The following is a 21,077-nucleotide window of genomic DNA, read 5'->3' on the forward strand; positions in this document are numbered from 1 at the left end:
AGTTGTTGGGACTTACACCCGTGGCATGGGCCAGAACCTGTAGACTGCAGAAGGCCAGCTGGGCAGGGGAGGGGTTGTCTTGAGTCTCACCTAAATAAACTGCCTTGGTCCCAGACGAGGAATGCTTGGGAGCAGAGTCCTCTGACGATGGCAGCAACGAGGAGGAGATGGACCTGCTGCATGGTCCACTTTATACAGATGCCTTGTCACCCGTCCCTTGAACCCCAAAGAGACCGTCCTTAGCTGCCAGGCTCCTCAAAGGATCAGGAGAGCCCTGAGGAGACCATCCCCACAGCTAGAACCCTTAGGGCCTAGGAGGGGCTGGGGTCTCTAGTCAACAAATACCTAGCCCAGCCATCCGAAACCCCTGGCCTACCTGGCAGGGAGTTCCACACCTCAACTCTGTGCTGCTTGAAGAAGTCCTTTCTTTCATCTGCCCTGGATCTTCCAGCATTCGGCTTCCTCTGACACCCACCGGTTCTAGCGTGACAAGAGAGGGAGCGAAACTTCACTCTCTCCACGCCGCACATGATTTCGTAAACTTCTTCATGTCCCCTCTTACTCTTGACCCACAAACATCACACATTCTCTTTTTCTCCGTTTTCTTCCTCTCCAGAATGCAAAGATGTGAACAAGGTCGCCTACTGCCCTTTGGTGCTAAAGTTCAAGTTCTGTAGCCGACCTTACTTCCGACAGATGTGCTGCAAAACCTGCCAGGGGCGTTAAACTGGCATCGGTGGCTGGGGGGGGGCACGCTTTCAGCGCCTCAAGGAAATCGGGAAGGCTTGGGTCAAGGGGTGGCTGTGCCCTTCCCGCACCCCACCGCCCATCCCTTCCCCAAGGACTGTCAACAAGCAGGCAAGAATCTCCGCACCTTCTGCAGAGGGTGGGGGGGCGCAGCAAAGCGCAGTGCGAGGGGCCGCTGTGCCTCAGGCAAAGGACCTGGGCGAGGCGCTGTGGAGTGCATTACTTGAAACTCTGACATTATTATTTATTTTAGTATCACAGCTGGGTGCCGCTGTCGCCCTGCCCACCCGACGGTGTAGGAGTAGCCCACCTGAGTCACTAGTGCCCCATCAGCATTCCCCCTCCCCCATTTTTCCAGCCCCAGAATTCTCCTCTACTCAGTGGGTTGGCTGTTGCGAGCCCCATGGAGGAGGCGTAGCACAGGAGTCTGGGTCTGGGAGTCGGAGGCAGAGCACGGCAGGGATCCCGAGCTGCAGGTGAATGGCAGAGAAGAGAATACAGCAAGGCCTCAGGGAAATCCCTTATGATCCCTTTGGGACCATGCATGCTTGAGGCTCGCTTAAGAGAAACAAGCGGGTGGCAGGATCTTCCCTGCTTGTCTCCAGGTCTGGGGTTGTCCAAAGCTGCTGAAGGAGGAAGATCCAGGAATTTGGACACAGACCTCTTGTTTTCAGAACCCGGGGATTTGCGGCCAAATCAGAGCCTGCAAGTGGGGGAAGATCCTAGGATATTTTAGAACTGTTTGTGTCCCGCTGAGATTTGGGGAGTATATGCTTCCATGGTCTTCCCTTTGAACTTGCAGACGTGAACAATAAAATGGTGCTTTGAGGGGGAACTCTTTCACCTCACTTGGTTTCTCACAAACCTGATGGAGGTCCCTTCCTGTCCTGGGAGACTCGAAACTACAGTAAAGCTGTGTGTGTTTCGATTCCAGAATTATCTTTTTAAGAAGGTGTAGGACAGCATGCCAAATTCCAGAGCAATCAAAATTAGACAGTGGGGTGGGGGAGTTGCAGTGGCACAAAATTCTTAGGGGTGCACAATTTCAAAATAATAATAATAGTAACAGCTTACACAGAAAATCTCCCAATGTTTGCATGGGCGGATTTGGGTGGCGGCTGGTTGCTAGGATGCCCTCTGCACAAGCTTTCGAAAGATACCCTCTCCTGACCAATTCCTTGTCCCGCTGTCCCCGTCCCCGTGCTTGTCTCAAGTGATTTGAGATGTGCACATCGGAGAGACAGAGGTCAACATGGCAGAGTCTTTTGTTGACTTTATTCAATACAGGATTGGTGGAAGGGACTCGGGGAGTGCTAATGTTCCACAGGTTGCCCTGGGCACTGGCAACCCATGCTATGCCACTGGGAGGCTGGTTGGCTCACCTTTGCCCCTTTTGTGGATCTCACATGGCAAACCCTCTCCCATCTGGTTGGAGATCGCCCTCACCCCACAAAGTACCCCACAACCCGCTGATAAGTCTAAGGGACCTGCAGGATTCCACTCATCCAGGTGGGGCAATGTATTACTCATAAACTGTTTCCCATTCCCTCAAAATTTCACTGAATCCAGTTCAAATTTCAGCTTCGGTGATACCCAGCAACAGTTTTGGATTTTGGCTGCCAGCAAAATGTTGGTCACTTGCTCTCCCGGACACAAGCAGACGGAGATCCGCCATTTGGCCAAAGGGACCTTCCTAGCTGATAGTTGGGTGCTGGTTTTCTTAATCTGCTCAGAGCGCCCTCTGGTGGGCAGGGTCAGATTTCACCATTTCATATATAAATATATACAGATATATTGTATTAATAATAATATTGTTATTATAGAAGTTGTTTAAAATCCCGTTTCCATGATGAGAGTGAGCGAGAGAGAGAGAGACAGAGACAGAGAGAAAGAGAGAGAGAGAAATTACAGCATGATTTTTACAATAAAAAAACTACCTACCACCCCTGGTTCTGAGCTATTATGAATTAGCATCTATGTCTGGTGTTGGGGAGATGTAAAAACATATGGTTTTATCCTATTTTAGTTCCACCCGAAATAGACGCATTGGCATTAATGGGCATGGTGGTTGAGGTTTGTTCTGTGCTGAGTTGGGTACAACCCTGGATTTTAAACCTAATAATAATTGGTACCTCATGTCAGCTGGCAATCCTGTCTTTCTCTCACCCTGGCCTCTGGGCTCCTTGTCTCTTTGTTCCTTTGACTTTCATTCCTCAGCACCCATGTAAAGTTTCATTCCCAGCCATACTGACAACTTTCCTTCCCCTCACAGAGCCTGGACGGCAGGAATCCCACTGGTAGCAGTACATTCTGTGTTACATCCACACACCCAGTGAGTGCCACCAACTCTAGTGCAACTCTGGTGCAACAAGAGACTGATTTCTAATTGGGGGGGGCAGTGGGGGGTGTTTTAAAATGCAAAATTTAACTGAAGCAGACTGCATCCTTAACCCTTATTTTGCCATCATCTTTTTAAGAGGACAGACGTTTGAGGCACACACACACAAAAAAGATTCTTCATTGCAAACTTATGTTCTTATAATTTACTGGGGTTAAAGACCCCAGCTTTCCATCACATCTCTATTAGTTTAGGTTGTTTGTTTGTTTTCTGTGCTGGTAACTGTTCCTAAACAGAGTCATTCTGACCATTATTTTCATGTAATTATTTGTACATCATCTCAATTCACTGTTGTTCAAACCATGCCATTGCACTGTCACATTAGCAATTTTTAACGTTTATTCTGAACTAGTAACTTGGTGCGGGGGCACTAATTAACTTTCAGAACCCGGTTTGACAAGAGTCATTCTAACCTAGAGGTTCAGGTTTGCATTGGCCCTTTTTATGATTATGATTCATTGCAGTTGGAGCCACCATCACACTAGAAAGAGCTTTTTCACAGAATCCAAGAGTCATACAGCTGTGGAGTTGGGAGGGACCCCGAGGGACATCTAGTCCAACCCCCTGCAATGCAGGAATCTCAGCTCAAGCATCCATGAAAGATGGCCATCCAAGCTCTGCTTGGCAACCTCCAAGGAAAAGAATCCACCGCCTCCCGAGGGAGACTTCCACCGTCAAACGGCTCTTGCTGTCAGAAAGCTATTCCTGATGTTTAGTTGGAATCTTCTTTCTTGTAACTTGAAGCCATGGGTTCGAGTCCTACACTCCAGAGCAGGAGAAAACAAGCTTGTTCCCTCTTCCATATGACAGCCCTTAAGATATTTGAAGATGGCTATCATGTTTCCTCTCAGTCTCCTCTTTTCAAGGCTAAACATACCCAATTCCCTCAATCGTTCCTCATCTGGCCTGTGTCTGTGTATGTAGTTTTAGATCCCCCTCCTGAACAGGAAACTTGGAGGAGGGGGATCAATTAACTATTAACTATGCTTCAGCCAAGATTCCTGCATTGCATGGGGTTGGACTAGATGACCCTTGGGATCCCTTCCAATTCTACAATCCTATTCCGGCACTGGGTTCGAGAGCGTCATTCTGAAATAAAAGTGCAAGTTTTGCACTGACTCTTCTCAGAGGCCTGTTACCTGCACAACTCTGCACAACTCTGAAGGAGGAAGTAAGGGGGAGATGAAGGCGGGGAGGGGGGGTGAAGGCCGGATAGAGGAACTTGCTCCGACACTGGTGAGCTTCCACTTCTCTCTTGCTGCCTGCACAGCTCTGAAGCTCATCGCCGAGAGATCTCTCCCTGCTTGCTCGTTGCCCTGCCAGGAATGCATCTATGACCCACAGAGAACCTCAGTGACCCATCTCGGGGGGCGAGGGGGTCTCGGCACCAAATCTGGAGAGTGGGCAGAGCAGAGATCATGGTAAGTCTGTGCTGAAGGGTGGCAAGGTGAGTTGTGGCGTCCTGTTTTGGGAACCGGTTTGCCACCCAGCTTGCACTGCTCAAAAAGGAAAAATGGACCGAGTACCAGAGGTGTCTGGCGTCAGGGGGGGGGGGGGTTGGCAGGGGTAAGTCTCCCACACCCCCAAATTCCCTGACAAATTGCTTGCCACTTGTTGCTTGGACCGCTGGGGTTGCTTGAAGGAAAGTTACCGCTTGGCATCCACTTGGCATGAGAATTTGGGGAGGGAAATAAAAGTTCTAGTCCTCAGCATGCCTACTCAAAAACTCAAATCGATGGGGGGAATCAAGGGGACTTATCTCAGATAAAAGAAGACGGCACCATTATATATGTGTGTGTGTGTTTGTGTGTATTCAGAGGTGATGGATTAAATTGCACTTACCCAGGCAAAAATGAATTTTGCCACTTCTGTGTCTGGTGCGATGCTTCTGTTTTTTGTGCAAGGATGTGCAATTCAGATGCATGTGTATTTCGGTCCTCCTGATTCATTCCAGGGTGGGTGGTGTTCTTCGGCTGGTTTGCTAAAAATAAAAAAGGCAAAATTAAGCTTCCCTGTCCAAAGGAGACGTCTAACCCAGCAGGCCTTACTTGCAGCCTTCCCAAAAGCAACTTGCGGAACTGCTGGGCTGTAACCTCAATTGTATGTGTTTCGGCATAAGAAGGTGCCTGGGCAGCTCAAGCGGCTAGTCCTTGTGAGGTCCATGATGGGGTGTGTAACAGAGAACCACTTTCTGCTCTTTTTCACTCCCCTGCCACTCTGCCATCCATCAGTTGCATCCCGCTGGGTTTTTACTCAGAGTAGACACGTTCAGAGTCACAGGCCTAAGTTAGTCATGTCCACTCACTTCAGAGGCTCTACTCTGTGGCTAAAGGCGAATACAATACCAACCCTTTGAACGATCTGAGGTAGAAGCCCTGTTTCAAGCTGCTGAAGGGGCAGATTCTGTTTGATGCTGTTTTCACTGTATGTTGTTATGGTACAGCTGCATATTCCTGCATTGCAGGGGGTTGGACTAGATGATCCTCGGGGGCCCTTCCAACTCTACGATTCTAGGATTCGGCTTCCGAGACCTGCCTTTATCCTGACGTTCTGTTGTGTAATTAAAGACAGAGTAAATTCAACCCCAAACTGGCACATATTTGGGTCCACGTTCAGATGTATTTCTGGGGCATAGCCACACTGAAGGTAGAACACAGAGTTTAAAAAACGTCTAGTAGGGAGAAAGTGGCTTGAAAAAACTTTTTGTTCTCCCTCTCCCGTGATCCTTGAACCCTGGGGCGTCCCTCACCCATCAGGAGATTCAGAACAATCGATTCAGAATGAACAAACTTAGCAGTAGATTCAGGCCAGAATCTCAGACCAGTCGTCCAAGTTCTGCATCGTGTTCTGTGCCCACTGCGAAAGCGGGCAGTGAGTAGATAATCTGAAGATTGAATGAAGTCCTCCAGCCCTCATGACTCTCCCCACAAATCGGGATTGTCACCAGCCCTGCCTCATGACCCCAAAGTGCCCACGAGGGACCCACATGCCGGTCCACAGGCTGGGGGGGAATCCCATTCCCCTAACTGACAGGATTCCCTGCCAGGAGATGTGGTAATGTCCACTATACTGCAGAGATTTGGGGAAGGAAAGCTGATCTCTTGATAGCTATTGGTGTAATGGAACCTCCATGATCTAAGGAAGTCTACCTCAAAGAACCCAAACAAGAGGGAGCGGGAGAGTTAGCAATCACCGCATCTCAGGATTAACCTCATTCATTTCACACCCTGCTTGTGGGCTTGAGGCAGAGAATCTCTTTGGCTGAGATTCCTGCATCGCAGGGGGTTGGACTAGATGATCCTTGGGGGTCCCTTCCGACTCTACAGTTCTACAATTCTATGATCCCATGAGTCTGATTGGCCACTGGACTTGGCAGGTCTTTGGTCTGACCCAGCAGAGCTCTCCTTAACAGAGACCCACCTTGACAGCAACTTGGAGCCTCCCCATGCAAACGCAGTCTACCTTGGAGTACTAGATTTTTGGTGACTAGGAACAAGGGGTTGTTTGCTGCCTTTGCATCCTGCTCGAGAACTTCCTGGAGCCTGTGGGGCTTAACAACCAAACTCTCTTTCCAGGCTGGGAAATGGAGATTGTAGTTCTTGTTACAGGCACCCAAGAGGTATCTCAGCACACACACACACACACACACACACACACACACACACACCCCAAAGGCCACTTTGGGTGGTGTTAATTGTTGTGGAAGGTTAGCATCACCAGGAAATGAAGTCAGACCATAGAACCGTAGAGTTGGAAGGGACCCAGAGCATCCAGGCATTCACCCTCCAAGTGTCCCTATTTTCCAGGGACAGCCCCAGATTTACAGAAGCCATCCTGGTTTTTGATTTGATCCTGGAATGTCCTGCCTTTCCTTAGGACGTCCCTGTTTTCATCAGAGAAATGTTAGAGGGTCTGGAGTTGTGCCATCCCCAAGCCAAGGAGATAAGTAGCTGTGCAACCGTTAGAAGACATCTGAAGGCAGTTTTTAAATGTTTCATGGTTTTTATTATGTTTTTACATATGTTGGAAGCCGCCCAGAGTCTCTATTTTCATGAGAGAAATGTTGGAGAGTGTGCAACTCAGGGTCATGGGTTCAACCCCCATGTTGGGCAAAAAGGTTCCTGCCTTGCAGGGGGTTGGACGAGATGACCTTCATGGTCCCTTCCAACTCCGTGATTCTAGGATGCTCCTCTCCGACAGAGCAATGTCACAGACTCGTTGTTGTTGTTGTTGTTACAGAATAGGGAGTTCCTATCTTCACCCACAGGTGAAGACGCGGGTGGCACTGTGGGTTAAACCACAGAGCCTAGGGCTTGCTGATCGGAGGGTCGGCAGTTTGAATCCCCGCGACGGGGTGAGCTCCCGTTGCTCGGTCCCTGCTCCTGCCCACCTAGCAGTTCGAAAGCACCTCAAAGTGCAAGTAGATAAATAGATACCACTCCGGTGGGAAGGTAAACGCCATTTCCGTGCGCTGCTCTCATTTGCCAGAAGCGATTTGGTCATGCTGGCCAGTACGCCACCTCCCTCGGCCAGTAAAGCGAGATGAGCGCCGCAACCCCAGAGTCATCCACAACTGGACCTAACAGTCAGGGGTCCCTTTACCTTTACCTTTATCTTCACCCAAGAAATGTTTGGGGGAAGTGAGTGCTGTCAATCCTCCAACAGCCAACAAACACACTGTTTTCACATTTTGCTTTGTTTTTCCTAAACCTACCTAAGTATCACCTGCTTCAATTTAGCTTCAATTTAGACCCATTGTGTCTGGGTGTGGCCCTCCACGCATCTCCGTCTGGCCCTCGGAAATGTGCTGAGGCCCCATCCTCTCTCTCCAGGCCATGCTCCCTCCCTGAACATTTTCCCATGGCTGGGAATGTGTCTTCATAACCCAATCTTGTCTTTCACTCGCCTGGGTGGAGGATAGACAGAGAGGGGTGTGTGGAAACCTGGCTATTTATTGTGAGGAGGCGGGGTTTACCTCTGGTGCTCCACCCACTTTTGCTTATCACCCCGCCCACCTCTGACTGGTGGCCCCCAGAAAGTTTCGCAGGAGGAGATGTGGCCCTCAGGTTGGAAGAAAGTTCGCCGCTCAGTGCTGCTCTGCATATTTATCTGGGAGTAAGCCACAGTGAGCACAGCAGCGTTTACTTCTGAGTAAGCACACACGGGGCTGAGCTTTGCAGCTTCAAAACAACAGGAAGTGTAACACCTCTATGTAGGAATTTAGGTGGTGACTTGAAATCTTCCTGTCCTGCGCTTTCCACTGAACAGCTATCCACAAAAATAAATAAATGCCATTCGCCTCAGATTCTTAATTGATTTCAATTAAGAAATAAAATTATATATGCTATTATTATTATTATTATTATTATTATTATTATTATTATTTGTATACGTCCCTATACCCATAGGTCTCAGGGCAGTTGCAACATAAAATCACATTATAAAACACAAAATACATAATCAAAAGAAAAAGAAAAGCAACGGAATAACACCCCCCCCTTCCCCAAGGTTAGATGAGGTGCTATTCCTGTGCTTCTGAAGGTTTCGTTTTTCTGCTTACAAAATGATCCATACATTGCAAAATTGAGACGTAGTGGCTTTGACAGCCTTCGGGAATTTTTACATTTCCATTTTTTACACTTCCATTCCGTCTTAGGAAGCCAGTTTATATGTCAAACAATGCTTTGTTTAAGGTTCTAATACCAACATAACAATTAAACCAGCATTGACTTTTTTTGAAAGTTCCAGGTAATAGAAGCATAAAAATGTTGAGTTGGAAGGGACCCCCCAAGGGTCATCCAGTCCAACCCCCTGCAATGCAGGAAACGCAGCTAAAGAATCCCTGGCAGGTGGCCATCCAACTTCTGTTTGGAAACGGGAAGGAGAGTCCGCCACCTTCCTAGGTAGCCTGTTCCACTGTTGAACGGCTCTGTCAAAAAGTTCTTCCTGATATTTAGGAAGTTCCTAACACCGGTCCTAAGAGACCTACATTGGCTCCCAGTACGTTTCCGAGCACAATTCAAAGTGTTGGTGCTGACCTTTAAAGCCCTAAATGGCCTCGGTCCAGTATACCTGAAGGAGCGTCTCCACCCCCATCGTTCAGCCCGGACACTGAGATCCAGCGCCGAGGGCCTTCTGGCGGTTCCCTCACTGCAAGAAGCAAAGCTACAGGGAACCAGGCAGAGGGCCTTTTCGGTAGTGGTGCCCGCCCTGTGGAACGCCCTCCCATCGGAGATCAAGGAGATAAACAACTACCTGACATTTAGAAAACACCTAACGGCAGCCCTGTTTAGGGAAGTTTTTAATCTGTGATATTTTAATGTATTTTGGTATTTGTTGGAAGCCGCCCAGAGTGGCGGGGGAAACCCAGCCAGATGGAACCACCCCTCACCCGAGAACAGCAGAAACAGAGATCTGCAGAGAGAGGATCAGATTAATACTCAACAGTCCAAAAGTCCAAAGATCTGCCAAAACCAAAAGGGGGGGTCAGCGGGTGGGGAGAATTTTATTTTTTATTAATTTTGCATTCTTTGTGAATTCTGCGGCAAATGGCTATTCCCGTGCCAGGGTTGTAGCACATGAGACTGTAGCAATGGAGTGCTTCTACTGCACTCCAGAAAACTAGCATGCCAACCTTCTCCTTGCATGCTAGCTTTCTGTGTGCATGGATTGATCAGAGAGAGAGAGCGAGGTGGGCCAATTTGCCTCTTCTTTACGCTCACAGGGAGAAAATGTCTCGAATGGGTCAGTGCAATTGGCTGTGAACCAGGAGGTTGGGGGTTTGAGCCCACCCAGGGATGGCTGTGGGCAGGATTCCTGCATTGCAGGGGGTTGGACTGGATGACCCTTGGAGGTCTCTCCCAACTTTACAATTTCATGATTCTATGACAGGAATATCAGTAAACTGTGAGTGACCCCTGAGGTTTGCAGATAGGCAAGAGATTTTAAGGGGGTGTGGGAGGCTGGAAACATTAAAACAATCCCATAATAACGGAACAGCATGGGGTGTGGACAGTCTGAGAGGCTGGAAGGAAACTGACACCTGGGTGGGAGGTGTGAAAACAGAATGGAGAGGTCAGAAGAGGAGGATAGAGACCCATCAATGCGGGAGGGTAGGTGGGGGAAAACATCATTTGGAAAGGTTACTTTGGGAAGCTGTGATACTCGCTATTGCTTATGGGCTTCCTTTTGGGGGCCTGATCCAGCTTCTCTTCTCGCGCTCGTCTTTTTAAATGTGCCAAGGACTGAAGAGAACATGGCACCCAAAGGAGGAAAGAGGAGGAGGAGGAGGAATTTGGTCCGCTTAATGCCGGACCTGCACTTTGCCAGACCGAAATTAGGTGATCTTTCAAAAATTGCACATTTCTGAATTTTGCAATGCAGTGATCCAACTCCCAAAATCTGTATAATTACGGGTGCGCACACAGATGTATATAATAGTGGGAATAACGTGGGGGAAACGGCTTACAGAAAATGTGCATATTTGGAGAAAGTGGCACTAAAGCTCTGGTGAATTTGCACAGGTATTTTCACAAGGATCCACGTTGATGCAGAAAGGTGGAGAACTTAAATCTGGACAGATAAGAAACTCGGAGAAAGAAATATTGATCATGTTCAGCCCTAAAACTAAGCCACCCCTTACCTGTGGGGTTGCCATACCCCATATGCACCCCTTGACCTCTTCTATCTGCAGAACTGGGCCTGTCAACAGCTGCCACGTAATACCCTTTCCTCATCTATAAGAAATCGATCTTTGGAACTCCCCGCCTATTGACAACAGGCGCCTGTCCCTTTTTTGGCACCTGCTAAAACATTCTTGTAATGTTTCTGTTTGCTCCGCCCACTTTTCCCTCTGGCCCCGCCCACCCCAGAAGGCAACGTTTGTAAGTTGCCCAGAATAATCATGAATACATTTACGTGTTCAAAAACTAAACACGAATAGATAAATCAATTCAGCTGATATGAGCTACGTACTGCTGGGATAGCTCAGTCAGTAGAGCACGAGACTCTCAGGGTTGTGGGTTCGACATTGGGCAGAAGATCCCTGGATGTCAGGGGATTGGGCTAGATGACCCTTGGGGTCCCGACCAACTCTATGGTTCTATGAGAGAGCTGGGTCAGAGGTTTGGATGCCAACTTTCGTTTTATCCACACACCCCTCCATCACAGGCTCAAGAATGCACTGCCACAGATCTCCAATGTAAACTGGGACATCCTAAGCAAAAGAGGGACATTCCAGGATCAAATCAGAAACCGGAACGGCTTCTGTAAGTGCACGACTGTCCCTGGAAAATAGGGACACTTGGAGGTTCTGCCTCTGAAGCAGCACTCCCCAGAGTCGGGTTTGCCACCTCGCTGAGGACTAGGTCCTTGATCGCTCCTCTAACTTCAACCACAGGAAGTGTGCCTTCTTGCTGCCTTTGAAGCTGGTGCGCGAAACAGGAAACCCATGGGTGGTGTCGGTGGTTCCCCGGGTTGGGCACTTGCTGATTCAAAGGAGGCCAGGCCTGGAACGGAGACTCATACAGAGTTGCAGCGGGAGACACCCTCCGCTGACCTAGTGATCCGCAGGACATGCCATTTTGGGGGGGGGGGGAACTCACTGCTTTGATGGCTGATTGTCGGCCCCACCCTCTCTGGCCGCCTTTTCGAAACCATGTCCTGGGAAACACAGAGACAGGTTTCACAACACACACAAACACACTCACGACACAGCTACCTCAGTTCCCCTTTCCTTTAAACCGAAGCTCTCCAAGCCGCAGCAACCAAACCTCAGAGGAAGAGACCTTCTTGTGCGCTGCATAAGATCTAGAGGATGTAGATGGCAGATGCTTTTGCAAACAGTGACCACACCAAGAAGGGGGCAGACTATGGTTTCTCCCCCACCCTTTTTTTCTTTCTTTCTTTTTTGCCAAATTGAAAATCAGCCACAAATGAAAGCAATTTTCATACAGGGTTTTTTTCCAAAAATTGGTTTCCAGCACTCTGTTCTCGATGTGTCCCTCATTTCCTCTTGTTGCTGCGTTGTTTTCCCGGTTATTTCTAATTCACATTCCTTGCAATTAACCTTCTTGCAATATTTTGTTGTTGTTAATTATCCTTAACCATTGGCTAGCTGCCCATCAGTTCCTGAACGTATAATATTCTAACATTTCCAATATCTGCAAGTGAGGTTGCTCGACAAGTTAGCAATCCACCATAAATCAAAAACCACTACGTCCAAAATAAATTCCTTGGGGGCAGACGAGGGTTTCAATGAAGGCAGGAGAGCCCTCAAGATCTGGGGGTTGGGGGGTTGGGTTGGGTCTGCCCTCACTTCGCTTTCTCTCCGCTTCCTGTTTTTTCTTCATCTCAACCCCACCGCATTTCCTCACCCATTTGCAAATTATTTTTTCTATAAAAATCCCTAAACATCAGCAAATTGGCCTATGTGCATTCCACCCCCACCCCCACCCCTCAAGGCGCATATGGAAACCAGAAAAGTCCTGCAGAGGGACAAGAGCCAAAGAGCTTGCTCTCATGCATCCCACTCCAAACCGTTACAGGATCTCAAGAACTGGAAGGGACCCGAGGCATCATCTAGACTGACCCCCAAACCACAAAAAAGTGATGCATATTGCTGAACACATTTGCAGAAGGGGAGAGGCTGGAGAACTGGGTCCTAAAACTCAGAGAAGCACAGATTTCAGAGGGTAGTTGTGTTTTTGGAATCCTGGAGGAGGTAGAGGTGAATTCTTCCTGCCTCCCCTCTTTATCAAAAATAGTCCTGGATTCTCTGGTCTCAGCCTGTCCCTGGAAGTTCTCCATCTTATTTTCAGCTCAGCAAGAATACATACTTAAATAGGCAGGGGGGGGGGGCAATGTTTGTTTATTAATTTATTAATAGATTGTTGAAATCTGCAGGCCTGCCTCGTTCCATTGATGCCAGTGGGTCTATTTTGAGCCTGACTTTGTCGGATCTCAGCCCTCGATCTTAAAAGCACCAGAATGACTCGACAGGCCGAGATCTCCGAAATTGCCCCACTGCATCTAAACCACCTCTTAGGCAATCAGGAACATGTAGGAGCAGTTAAAACTTCCCCATCGGAAATACTTCTGTCCGCGACTACAGTTGGGGGGTGGAGAAGACACTGAATGCGGCTCCTGGGACCTCTCTGCCCGGCCCTCGGAACTCCCCGCAAGCCACAACCCTTGTCCCAAGCCACGGCCCTCATTGGCTCTGCCGCATGCCCTCCTGGAGAGCATTTTTGCCCCTGCAGAATGTGCCCTTCAACTCCGACTGTGATTCTTGCTTGACTGGATGGAGGACCAAGAGATGTGTGTTGAGGAACAAGCCCACTGCACGGAGCACCGCAATGCCGCCTCTCCCCGAATAAACCGCCCTGGACCCTGAGATCATCCTCTGAGGCCCTTCTTTGTGTGCCTCCTCCCTTGAGGCCTGGAGGATGACAAAACGAGAACAGGGCCTTTTCTGCGGTGGCTCCCCGCTGCTGGAATGCTCTCCCCCATGACATATATTTCGTCGCCAGGCAAAAACATTTCTCTATAACCAGGCCTTTGGCTGATTAAACTATCCAGGGCCTTTTCGCTGTGTTTGCATACCCTCCAAGTGTCCTGATGTTCCAAGATGAAAATAGGCATCCTATTCAATAATATGGTGCTGGAGGAGACTCTTGAGAGTCCCATGGACTGCGGGGCTTCCGGTTGACCGCGCCATCTTTGCTCAGACGGGGGTCCGATCAGCGGAGTGGACCTCGGCGCTTCAGAGGTGGAGGGAATTGCTCCAGCGAAGCAAAACCTCCTTAAAAGCCCCAAATCGAGCTTTTTGGGGACGGATTTTGCCTGGCGGCGCCAAAAGCGGGCTCTCTCCTCCCCGGATCGGCTTTGTTTAAGCCCCCGAGAGTGAGGAGGTGAACCGCGGCGGACAGGCTGACACTGCTGCTCTGAGAGCGCGAAGCTGCGAGTCTGGGAAGTGGAGGCGGCCAATTCTTCCAAGAATAATTAGCAAATGAATAGACTGTGAGTAATTTGGATTGTTTGGAATTTAAATTAAGGCAATTTGGATTTGGGAGAGAGGGGAAAAAGAGGAAGCCACCACCCCCCCCCCACGGTAACATAAGAGACAGTAAACAGAAACCCGAAGCCGTAAACAGAAGATCTTAACTTAAAAGGATCCCTCAAAGGCATCAAAGAGAATCTCCCCTAAATGCAGGGTGAAAGGGGAGAGAGACTGTGGTTGTGAGTGCCCTGCAGCAAGAGGTAAAGACTAAGAAAAACCTTTCTTTTCCTCGGGAGCCGGCAGCCCAGACAACCCAGTGAGTTGATCAGGATTTATAAGTCAATTTTTATTTCACTGTATTTCTGAACTTTGTGGAAATTCTTTTTTTGGTTTAAATGTTTGTGAAATGTGAGTTCGAACTTTATTGTCAATAAGACTTGAAGAATGCAGCCAGCTCGTTAAAATGGAGTCGAGAAAATAAACTGTGATCATATTCCACCCCACGTGACAAGTTTTGACCTTGGCAGGATTGAACTATGTCAACAAAAAAGTGTTCCCCTGAGTTCCAGCGGTCTGTTTTGACCTTAATGTGGGAAACAAGAATAGAACTATGTCAAGAGGAGACAAAACGGCAAGAGTTACAGCAACAATTTCAGATGGTGATGGCAGAATATGATTTTCTAGAAGATGAAGCTTTTGAAACTGAAAAAGATGAATGTGAGAATGACAATGATGGTGACTGTGATTTGGAAGAAAAAGATGAAGATGAGGACTGTGATGATTCAACACAAAATGAAGCACACCACGAAAAAAATGATGACTTTACTCTACAAAAAGTTGGATGGAGTGCCCTGCATTTGAGGGGGGCACGATTGGTATTACTGGAACTCCAGAACACCCACAGGGAAGAAGGAAAAAATATGCAGAGAAGAGAAGAAATTCAGGGGTCTTGTATGGTGGCCTGGATGGCAAAAGACTATAAACAGGGGGTGGGGTGAAGGGAAAGTGATGTTGTGATTATAAGGATGGATTAACAGGTTTATAACTGGTCTGCTGATTATGGAATTTGCTGGATTGGGGGGGTGGAGCCGGTAATCGGGGAGGTAAGGTTAAATTGAGAATAGTTATAGTTTTAAAAGTGAATGGATTTTGGAAAAATGTGAAAATATGGAGGCTTATAGAGGGAGTAAAAATTAGGCACGGGAAGATAAAATGGGAGTTTGATTTTTCAGTGATTTGAACATTAGGTGAAAATGATAATAATTGATTTATAAGTTGTATAAGATATAAAGGTGTATTTTTATAAAGTAAGAAACTGTTAAAGATGATAAAAAAGGGATGAAAACCGGGGAAGGGGGGGGAGGGGAAGCCCACAAAATATGGTTTTACAATTATGAATGTAAGAAAAAAAAATTCTGTTTTGTACTGTTCTTTTTCTCTTTTTTTGCTCTTTCTTTTTTCTCTTTTTTCCTATTTTAATTTTTTTCTTTTTTGGGTATGACAATAGATGGTTGGATGGATGTCCTCCTGCGTACTGCCCTGGTTTGCTGGAGCTCCCTGGTGGCAGGGGGGGGGGCTTTGGGGTCAGGGGAGGGGGAGGAGGACAGAAATCCAAGCATAAAATGGACCATCTCTGACTGTTCACCTACATGAGATACTTCTGTGGCAGGGGAGGATCCATGTGGGTGGGTGGGAAGGAGGTGGAAAAGGTGTTTATGTATGTACCGTTTCCTTTTTTTTGCTGTTTGTAAAATTAATAAAAAGTATGTTTTAAAAAAAAAAGAGAGTCCCATGGACTGCTAGAAGATCAAACCTCTCCATTCTTAAGGAAATCAGCCCTGAGTGCTCCCTGGAAGGACAGATCGTGAAGCTGAGGCTCCAATACTTTGGCCACCTCATGAGAAGAATCCTTGGAAAAGACCCTGATGTTGGGAAAGATTGAGGGCACTAGGAGAAGGGGACGACAGAGGATGAGATGGTTGGACAGTGTTCTCGAAGCTACGAACATGAGTTTGACCAAACTGCGGGAGGCAGTGCAAGACAGGAGTGCCTGGCGTGCTATGGTCCATGGGGTCACAAAGAGTCGGACACGACTAAACGACTAAACAACAACAACAACAATTCAATAATATTGCTTATTTGTATTGTGAGTGGAACAGTGTGCGTATGTTTACATTGCAATGTAGCCGAAACAAATTCCAAGTATGTTGGAAAATGTACTTGGCCAATAATAATAAATTATTCTAATAATAATAATAATAATAATAATAATAATAATAATAATACCTACCCATCTGACTGGATTGCCCCAGCCACTCTGGGCAGCTTCCAACTTATATAAAAACATAATACTGTAAAACATTTTAAAACTTACCTCTACGGGGCTGCCTTCTGATGTCTTCTAAATTTTGTTTGGTTACTTACTCTCCAACATTTCTCCGATGAAAATAGGAATGCCCCAAGGAAAAGCGGGACATTCCGTTATCAAATTGGAAACCGGGACGGCTTCTGTAAATCCGGGACTGTCCCTGGAAAAGAGGAACACTTGGGGGGGGGTCTGCAGACAGTCCTGGAATTACAAAAGCCACCCCAGCTTCTGATTTGATCCCAGAATGGCTCTATCGGGGCTGCGAGGGAGCATCCCATGGCCTCTCATGACCTTTCCACGGCCACCGCTGCTGTCAGTCTCCTCGGGCAGCTGCAGAACCGGCCAGGTAGAGAAGGGGCTGCCACCACCAAGGCCAAGCGCCTGAGACACGCTAGCCCTGAAGTGCAGGCAAGGCAAACCTGGGCAGGAAGAAAGGGGGAGCCTTGCTTTTCTTTACTCTAAGAAATGCTTTGTGCGTCCATGTCTGATATTGCACCTTTCCAAAATCTATTTATCGATGTGTGTTTATACGGAATAGAATAGAATGGAATAGAATAGAATAGAATAGAACAGAACTGGCAAGCGGGATTTGAAATATGAGCAACAAAAGGAATTAGGAATTACAGTATTGAAATTGAGGGCATAAGGCAGGGGTCCCCAGACTTACCGGGCTTCGGGCCGGTGCCCGCCGCGCCGGCCGCGCGGCGGGCCGGAGAGCAGGGGAGTGTGCGCGCAGCGGGCCGGAGGGCGGGGAGTGCGCGCCCGTGCGCATGCGCACACGCACACGGTCGGGGGGGAAATCACCGAAAATCACTTGTGCGCATGCGTATGGGCCTCCCCCGACCCGGAAGTGCATCAGAAATGACCTCTTCCGGGTCGGGAGAGGCCCATACGCATGCGCACAAAGGATTTTCGGCGATTTATTGCCGATTTTGAAGATCGCCGCCCCGCCGCATGCCGTAAGAGCGGGCGGCGGCAGCGGGCGGCGGGGGTCGTCGCGGGCCGGATTTGGCGGCTAATTCGGCCGCATCCGGCCCGGGGGCCGTAGTCTGGGGACCCCTGGCAGAAGGGATAAAATGTAGAAAGCGCATAAAAGAAGAGAAAGGAAGGGAAAACCAAGGGAGAGGAAGGAAGGAAGGAAGTCATGTTCGGCAGAACATTTATATATACAGTCATACCTCGGTTTAAGTATGCCTCGGTTTGAGTATTTTCAGTTTAAGTACTCCGCGGACCTGTCTGGAATGGATTAATCCACTTTCCATTACTTTCAATGGGAAAGTTCGCTTCAGTTTAAGTACGCTTCAGTTTAAGTACTCCGCGGACAATCTGGAACAGATTAATCCACTTTCCATTACAGTGGTGTCTCGCTTAACGAATGCCCTGCTTAACGAAATTTCCGCTTAATGAAAGGATTTTTCGAGCGGAGGTTGCCTCGCTAGACGAATTCATTTTATGAAAAATTCGTCTAGCGAATCGCGGTTTCCCATAGGAATGCATTGAAATTCAATTATGGGCAAAAAAAAATTATGGGGGGGAAAAAATTCAAAAAAAATTCAATGCATTCCTATGGGATTCGCTAGACAAATTTTTCGTTATAAGAAAATTCGTCTAGCGAATTCGTCTAGCGAGGCACCACTGTACTTTCAATGGGAAAGTACGCTTCAGGTTAAGTACAGACTTCCAGAACCAATTGTGTTTGTAAACCGAGGTACCACTGTATCAGAATAATGTATCCGTTATGTTAATATTGGATAATATTTGTACAACTCCTGTAATTTGTGTGATAATTTATTTTTGTCATTTTTGCTTTGTATATGGAAAAACAATTAAAATGAATATATATATAAAAGAAGAAGTTGATGGCATAAGAATTGGAAGGTTTTGTGCAGCAGAGGGGGAGAAAAGGGGTGGGAAGTCGGAAAAAGACAAATTTAGCACGTATTGAAGCATAGAATTTAATAAAAAACTTGCTATTAAATAATAAAATAAAATAGGGGTTAAGGAGTTTCCTCAGGGTTTGTGTGTGCCCCGTTGGTGATGTGGTGGGAATGCTCTGCGGGGGGGGGGCATAAATGGGGGGTCAAGGAGGGTCACTTGAGGGGAGTGAGAAATGGCCCCCACATTCACCAGAGGAATGTGGGGGGGGGTCTGTATTTGTGGGAGGGGGGTTGTTGCTTTGCTTTGTTTGTTTGTTTGTTTGCTTATTATGTATTTTGTGTTCTTGTTTTGTGTCTTTGTGTTGCGAACCGCCCTGTGATCTTCCAATGAAGAGGTTTTAAGGATTAGAGGTTTTTAAGCAGAGGTTGGATGGCATTATGATCTGTCATGGGTGCTTCAGCGGAGATTTCCTGCATTGCGGGGGGTTGGGCTGGATGACCCTCAGGGTCCCCTTCGTGCAAATGGAAAAGATCAATCCATCCAAACTCCAGGTCCACTTCTGGTGGCCTGACTCTGCTTTCTTCTCTCTCTCGAATCTTCCCAGGGCAGCAAAGAGCGGTTCCATTGGCAAAGCCACAACGTCAAGCAGAGTGGGGTGGACGACATGGTCCTCCTCAGCAAGATCAACGAAGACGCCATCGTCGAAAATCTGAAGAAGCGGTTCATGGATGACTATATTTTCGTATCCTTTTCATCCTTTCGTTCGCTCGTTCTTCTAGCCGTTGGTGCCCGTCGTGATCAGAGTCAGGGCATCTTGACTGATCCATGTTTTCATTTTGGGCAGTGAATTAGAATCATAGAATTATAGAGCTGGAAGGTACCCCCAAGGGTCATCCAGTCTGACCCCCTGCAATGCAGCTGAAGCATCCATGACAAAAGCCCCCCCCCCAACCTCTGCTTCGAAAAGCTCCACCACTTTCCATCCCATGGTTGAACGCCTTTTACAGTCAGAAAGTTCCACGTGATGTTTAGTCAGAATCGCCTTTCTTTGTCACTTGAAGTCATGAGTTCAAGTCCTGCTGCCCAGAACAGAAGAAAACAAGCTTGCTCCCTCTCCCATGTGGCAGCCCTTCAGATATTTGAAGATGGCTCTCATATCTCCTCTCAGCCTCCTCTTTTCCAGCTCCTTCAACCGCTCCTCATCAGGGCTGGTTTCCAGACCCCTGATCATCTCAGTCACCCTCATCTGCACACCTTCCAGCTTGCCAACATCCTTCTTAAATTTATAGTTTTGCTCTTGCCTGTGCTGCTGTCCCTCTGTGTCACTTCCGTTCAGATGTCCCTGTGGTTTGTGGCCAAGTATGTTTCTCCCCCCTGCTCTTCCTCTCCCGTCATTCTCTCCAAATTTGGCAGTCCCGGCAGAACGCTGAAAGCCTCTTCTCCACTCCAGAAGCCAATCTCTCTGCCCATTTCCCAAATACTTTGATGTTCCCATTGAGGGACTCTTTTCCCAGTGTGGGTTCCTGCATTGCGGGGGGTGGACTAGATGACCCACAGGGATCCCTTCCAACTCTACAATTCTATGAAATCCCCTGGTGCTGCTCTGAGAAGCAGTCTCCCCTAACTCTTGCAAGAAATGGGAAGATGCCTCTTTTAAAAAGAGGCATTCCCTCCCTAGAGAATGAGGGGCTCATTCTGGGGGTCAGGGATGGGGAAGACCTGTATATCCCCCCCCCCAATGCCGTTGGATTCCAACTTGAGGCAGCATGGCTGTTGTTAGGGACGATGTAGGATGAGGTCTGTCAACATCTGGAGGGGGAGAGATGCCCCCCCCCGTCCCTGCCCTTGGTGAGTCTTCCTGGTCTGATCCAGCATGTCTATTTAATAAGAAAAATGGTTTAGATGAACCCATGGAGATGAGATCTATTGGCAGCTGTTAGCTAAGGAGGATAAATTGGGCCTTCCTGTTCGGGGACAGTCGTAGAATCAAAGAATCATAGAATGGTAGAGTTGGCAGGGATCCCCAAGGGTCATCCAGTCCAACCCCCTGCAATGCATATAGAGGAGGGAGAAAGGTTGTTTTCTGCTGCTCCAGAGAAGCGGACACGGAGCAATGGATTCAAACTACAAGAAAGAAGATTCCACCTCAACATTAGGAAGAACTTCCTGACAGTAAGAGCTGTTCGGCACTGGAGTTTGCTGCCAAGGAGTGTGGTGGAGTGGAGTCTCCTTCTTTGGAGGTCTTTAAGCAGAGGCTTGACAGGCATATGTCAAGAATGCTTTGATGGTGTTTCCTGCTCGGCAGGGGGTTGGACTGGATGGCCCTTGTGGTCTCTTCCAACTCTATGATTCTATGAAGGCAGGAATCTCAGCTCAAGAACTCTTGGCAGGTGGCCCTCCAACCTCTGTCTAATAGCCTCCAAGGAAGGAGAGGCCCCCACCTTCCATCCCACGGTCAAGCTGCTCTTACTGATGTTTAGTAGGAATCTCCTTTATGGTCACTTGAGGCTATGGGTTCGAATCCTACGCTCCAGGGCAGGAGAAAGCAAGGCTTCCATGTCTTCCATGGGACAGCTCTTGAGATATTGGAAGGTGGCTCTCCTGTCTCCTCCTCAGCCTCCTCTTCCAGCCTATCTCAGAATGCCAGATGATACGGAACAAGAATAAACAGGCCGTATTGCCAGTGA

General features: G+C 48.0%; 2 protein-coding genes across 2 annotated transcripts in view; both read left to right on the top strand.

Annotated features, from left to right (window-relative positions):
* The window catches only part of ADAMTS10 (ADAM metallopeptidase with thrombospondin type 1 motif 10), a 30,074-nt gene extending 27,384 nt beyond the window's left edge, over window positions 1-2,690 (top strand). Inside the window, exon 24 of the mRNA XM_035120628.3 lies at window positions 617-2,690. Coding sequence (XP_034976519.3) covers window positions 617-726 — 110 coding nt within the window. The 3' untranslated portion in view covers window positions 727-2,690. The remainder of the gene's footprint in view (window positions 1-616) is intronic.
* A 1,719-nt stretch (window positions 2,691-4,409) lies between these two features.
* MYO1F (myosin IF) overlaps window positions 4,410-21,077 on the top strand; it is a 54,220-nt gene continuing 37,552 nt past the window's right edge. Inside the window, exons 1-2 of the mRNA XM_060275408.2 lie at window positions 4,410-4,566; window positions 18,995-19,132. Of these exons, the coding sequence (XP_060131391.1) occupies window positions 4,564-4,566; window positions 18,995-19,132 (141 nt within the window). The 5' untranslated portion in view covers window positions 4,410-4,563. The remainder of the gene's footprint in view (window positions 4,567-18,994; window positions 19,133-21,077) is intronic.

The sequence above is a fragment of the Zootoca vivipara genome, chromosome 6, assembly GCF_965207765.1.
Source record: "Zootoca vivipara chromosome 6, rZooViv2.hap1.1, whole genome shotgun sequence".
In the NCBI taxonomy this organism is placed as follows: Eukaryota; Metazoa; Chordata; class Lepidosauria; order Squamata; family Lacertidae; genus Zootoca; species Zootoca vivipara.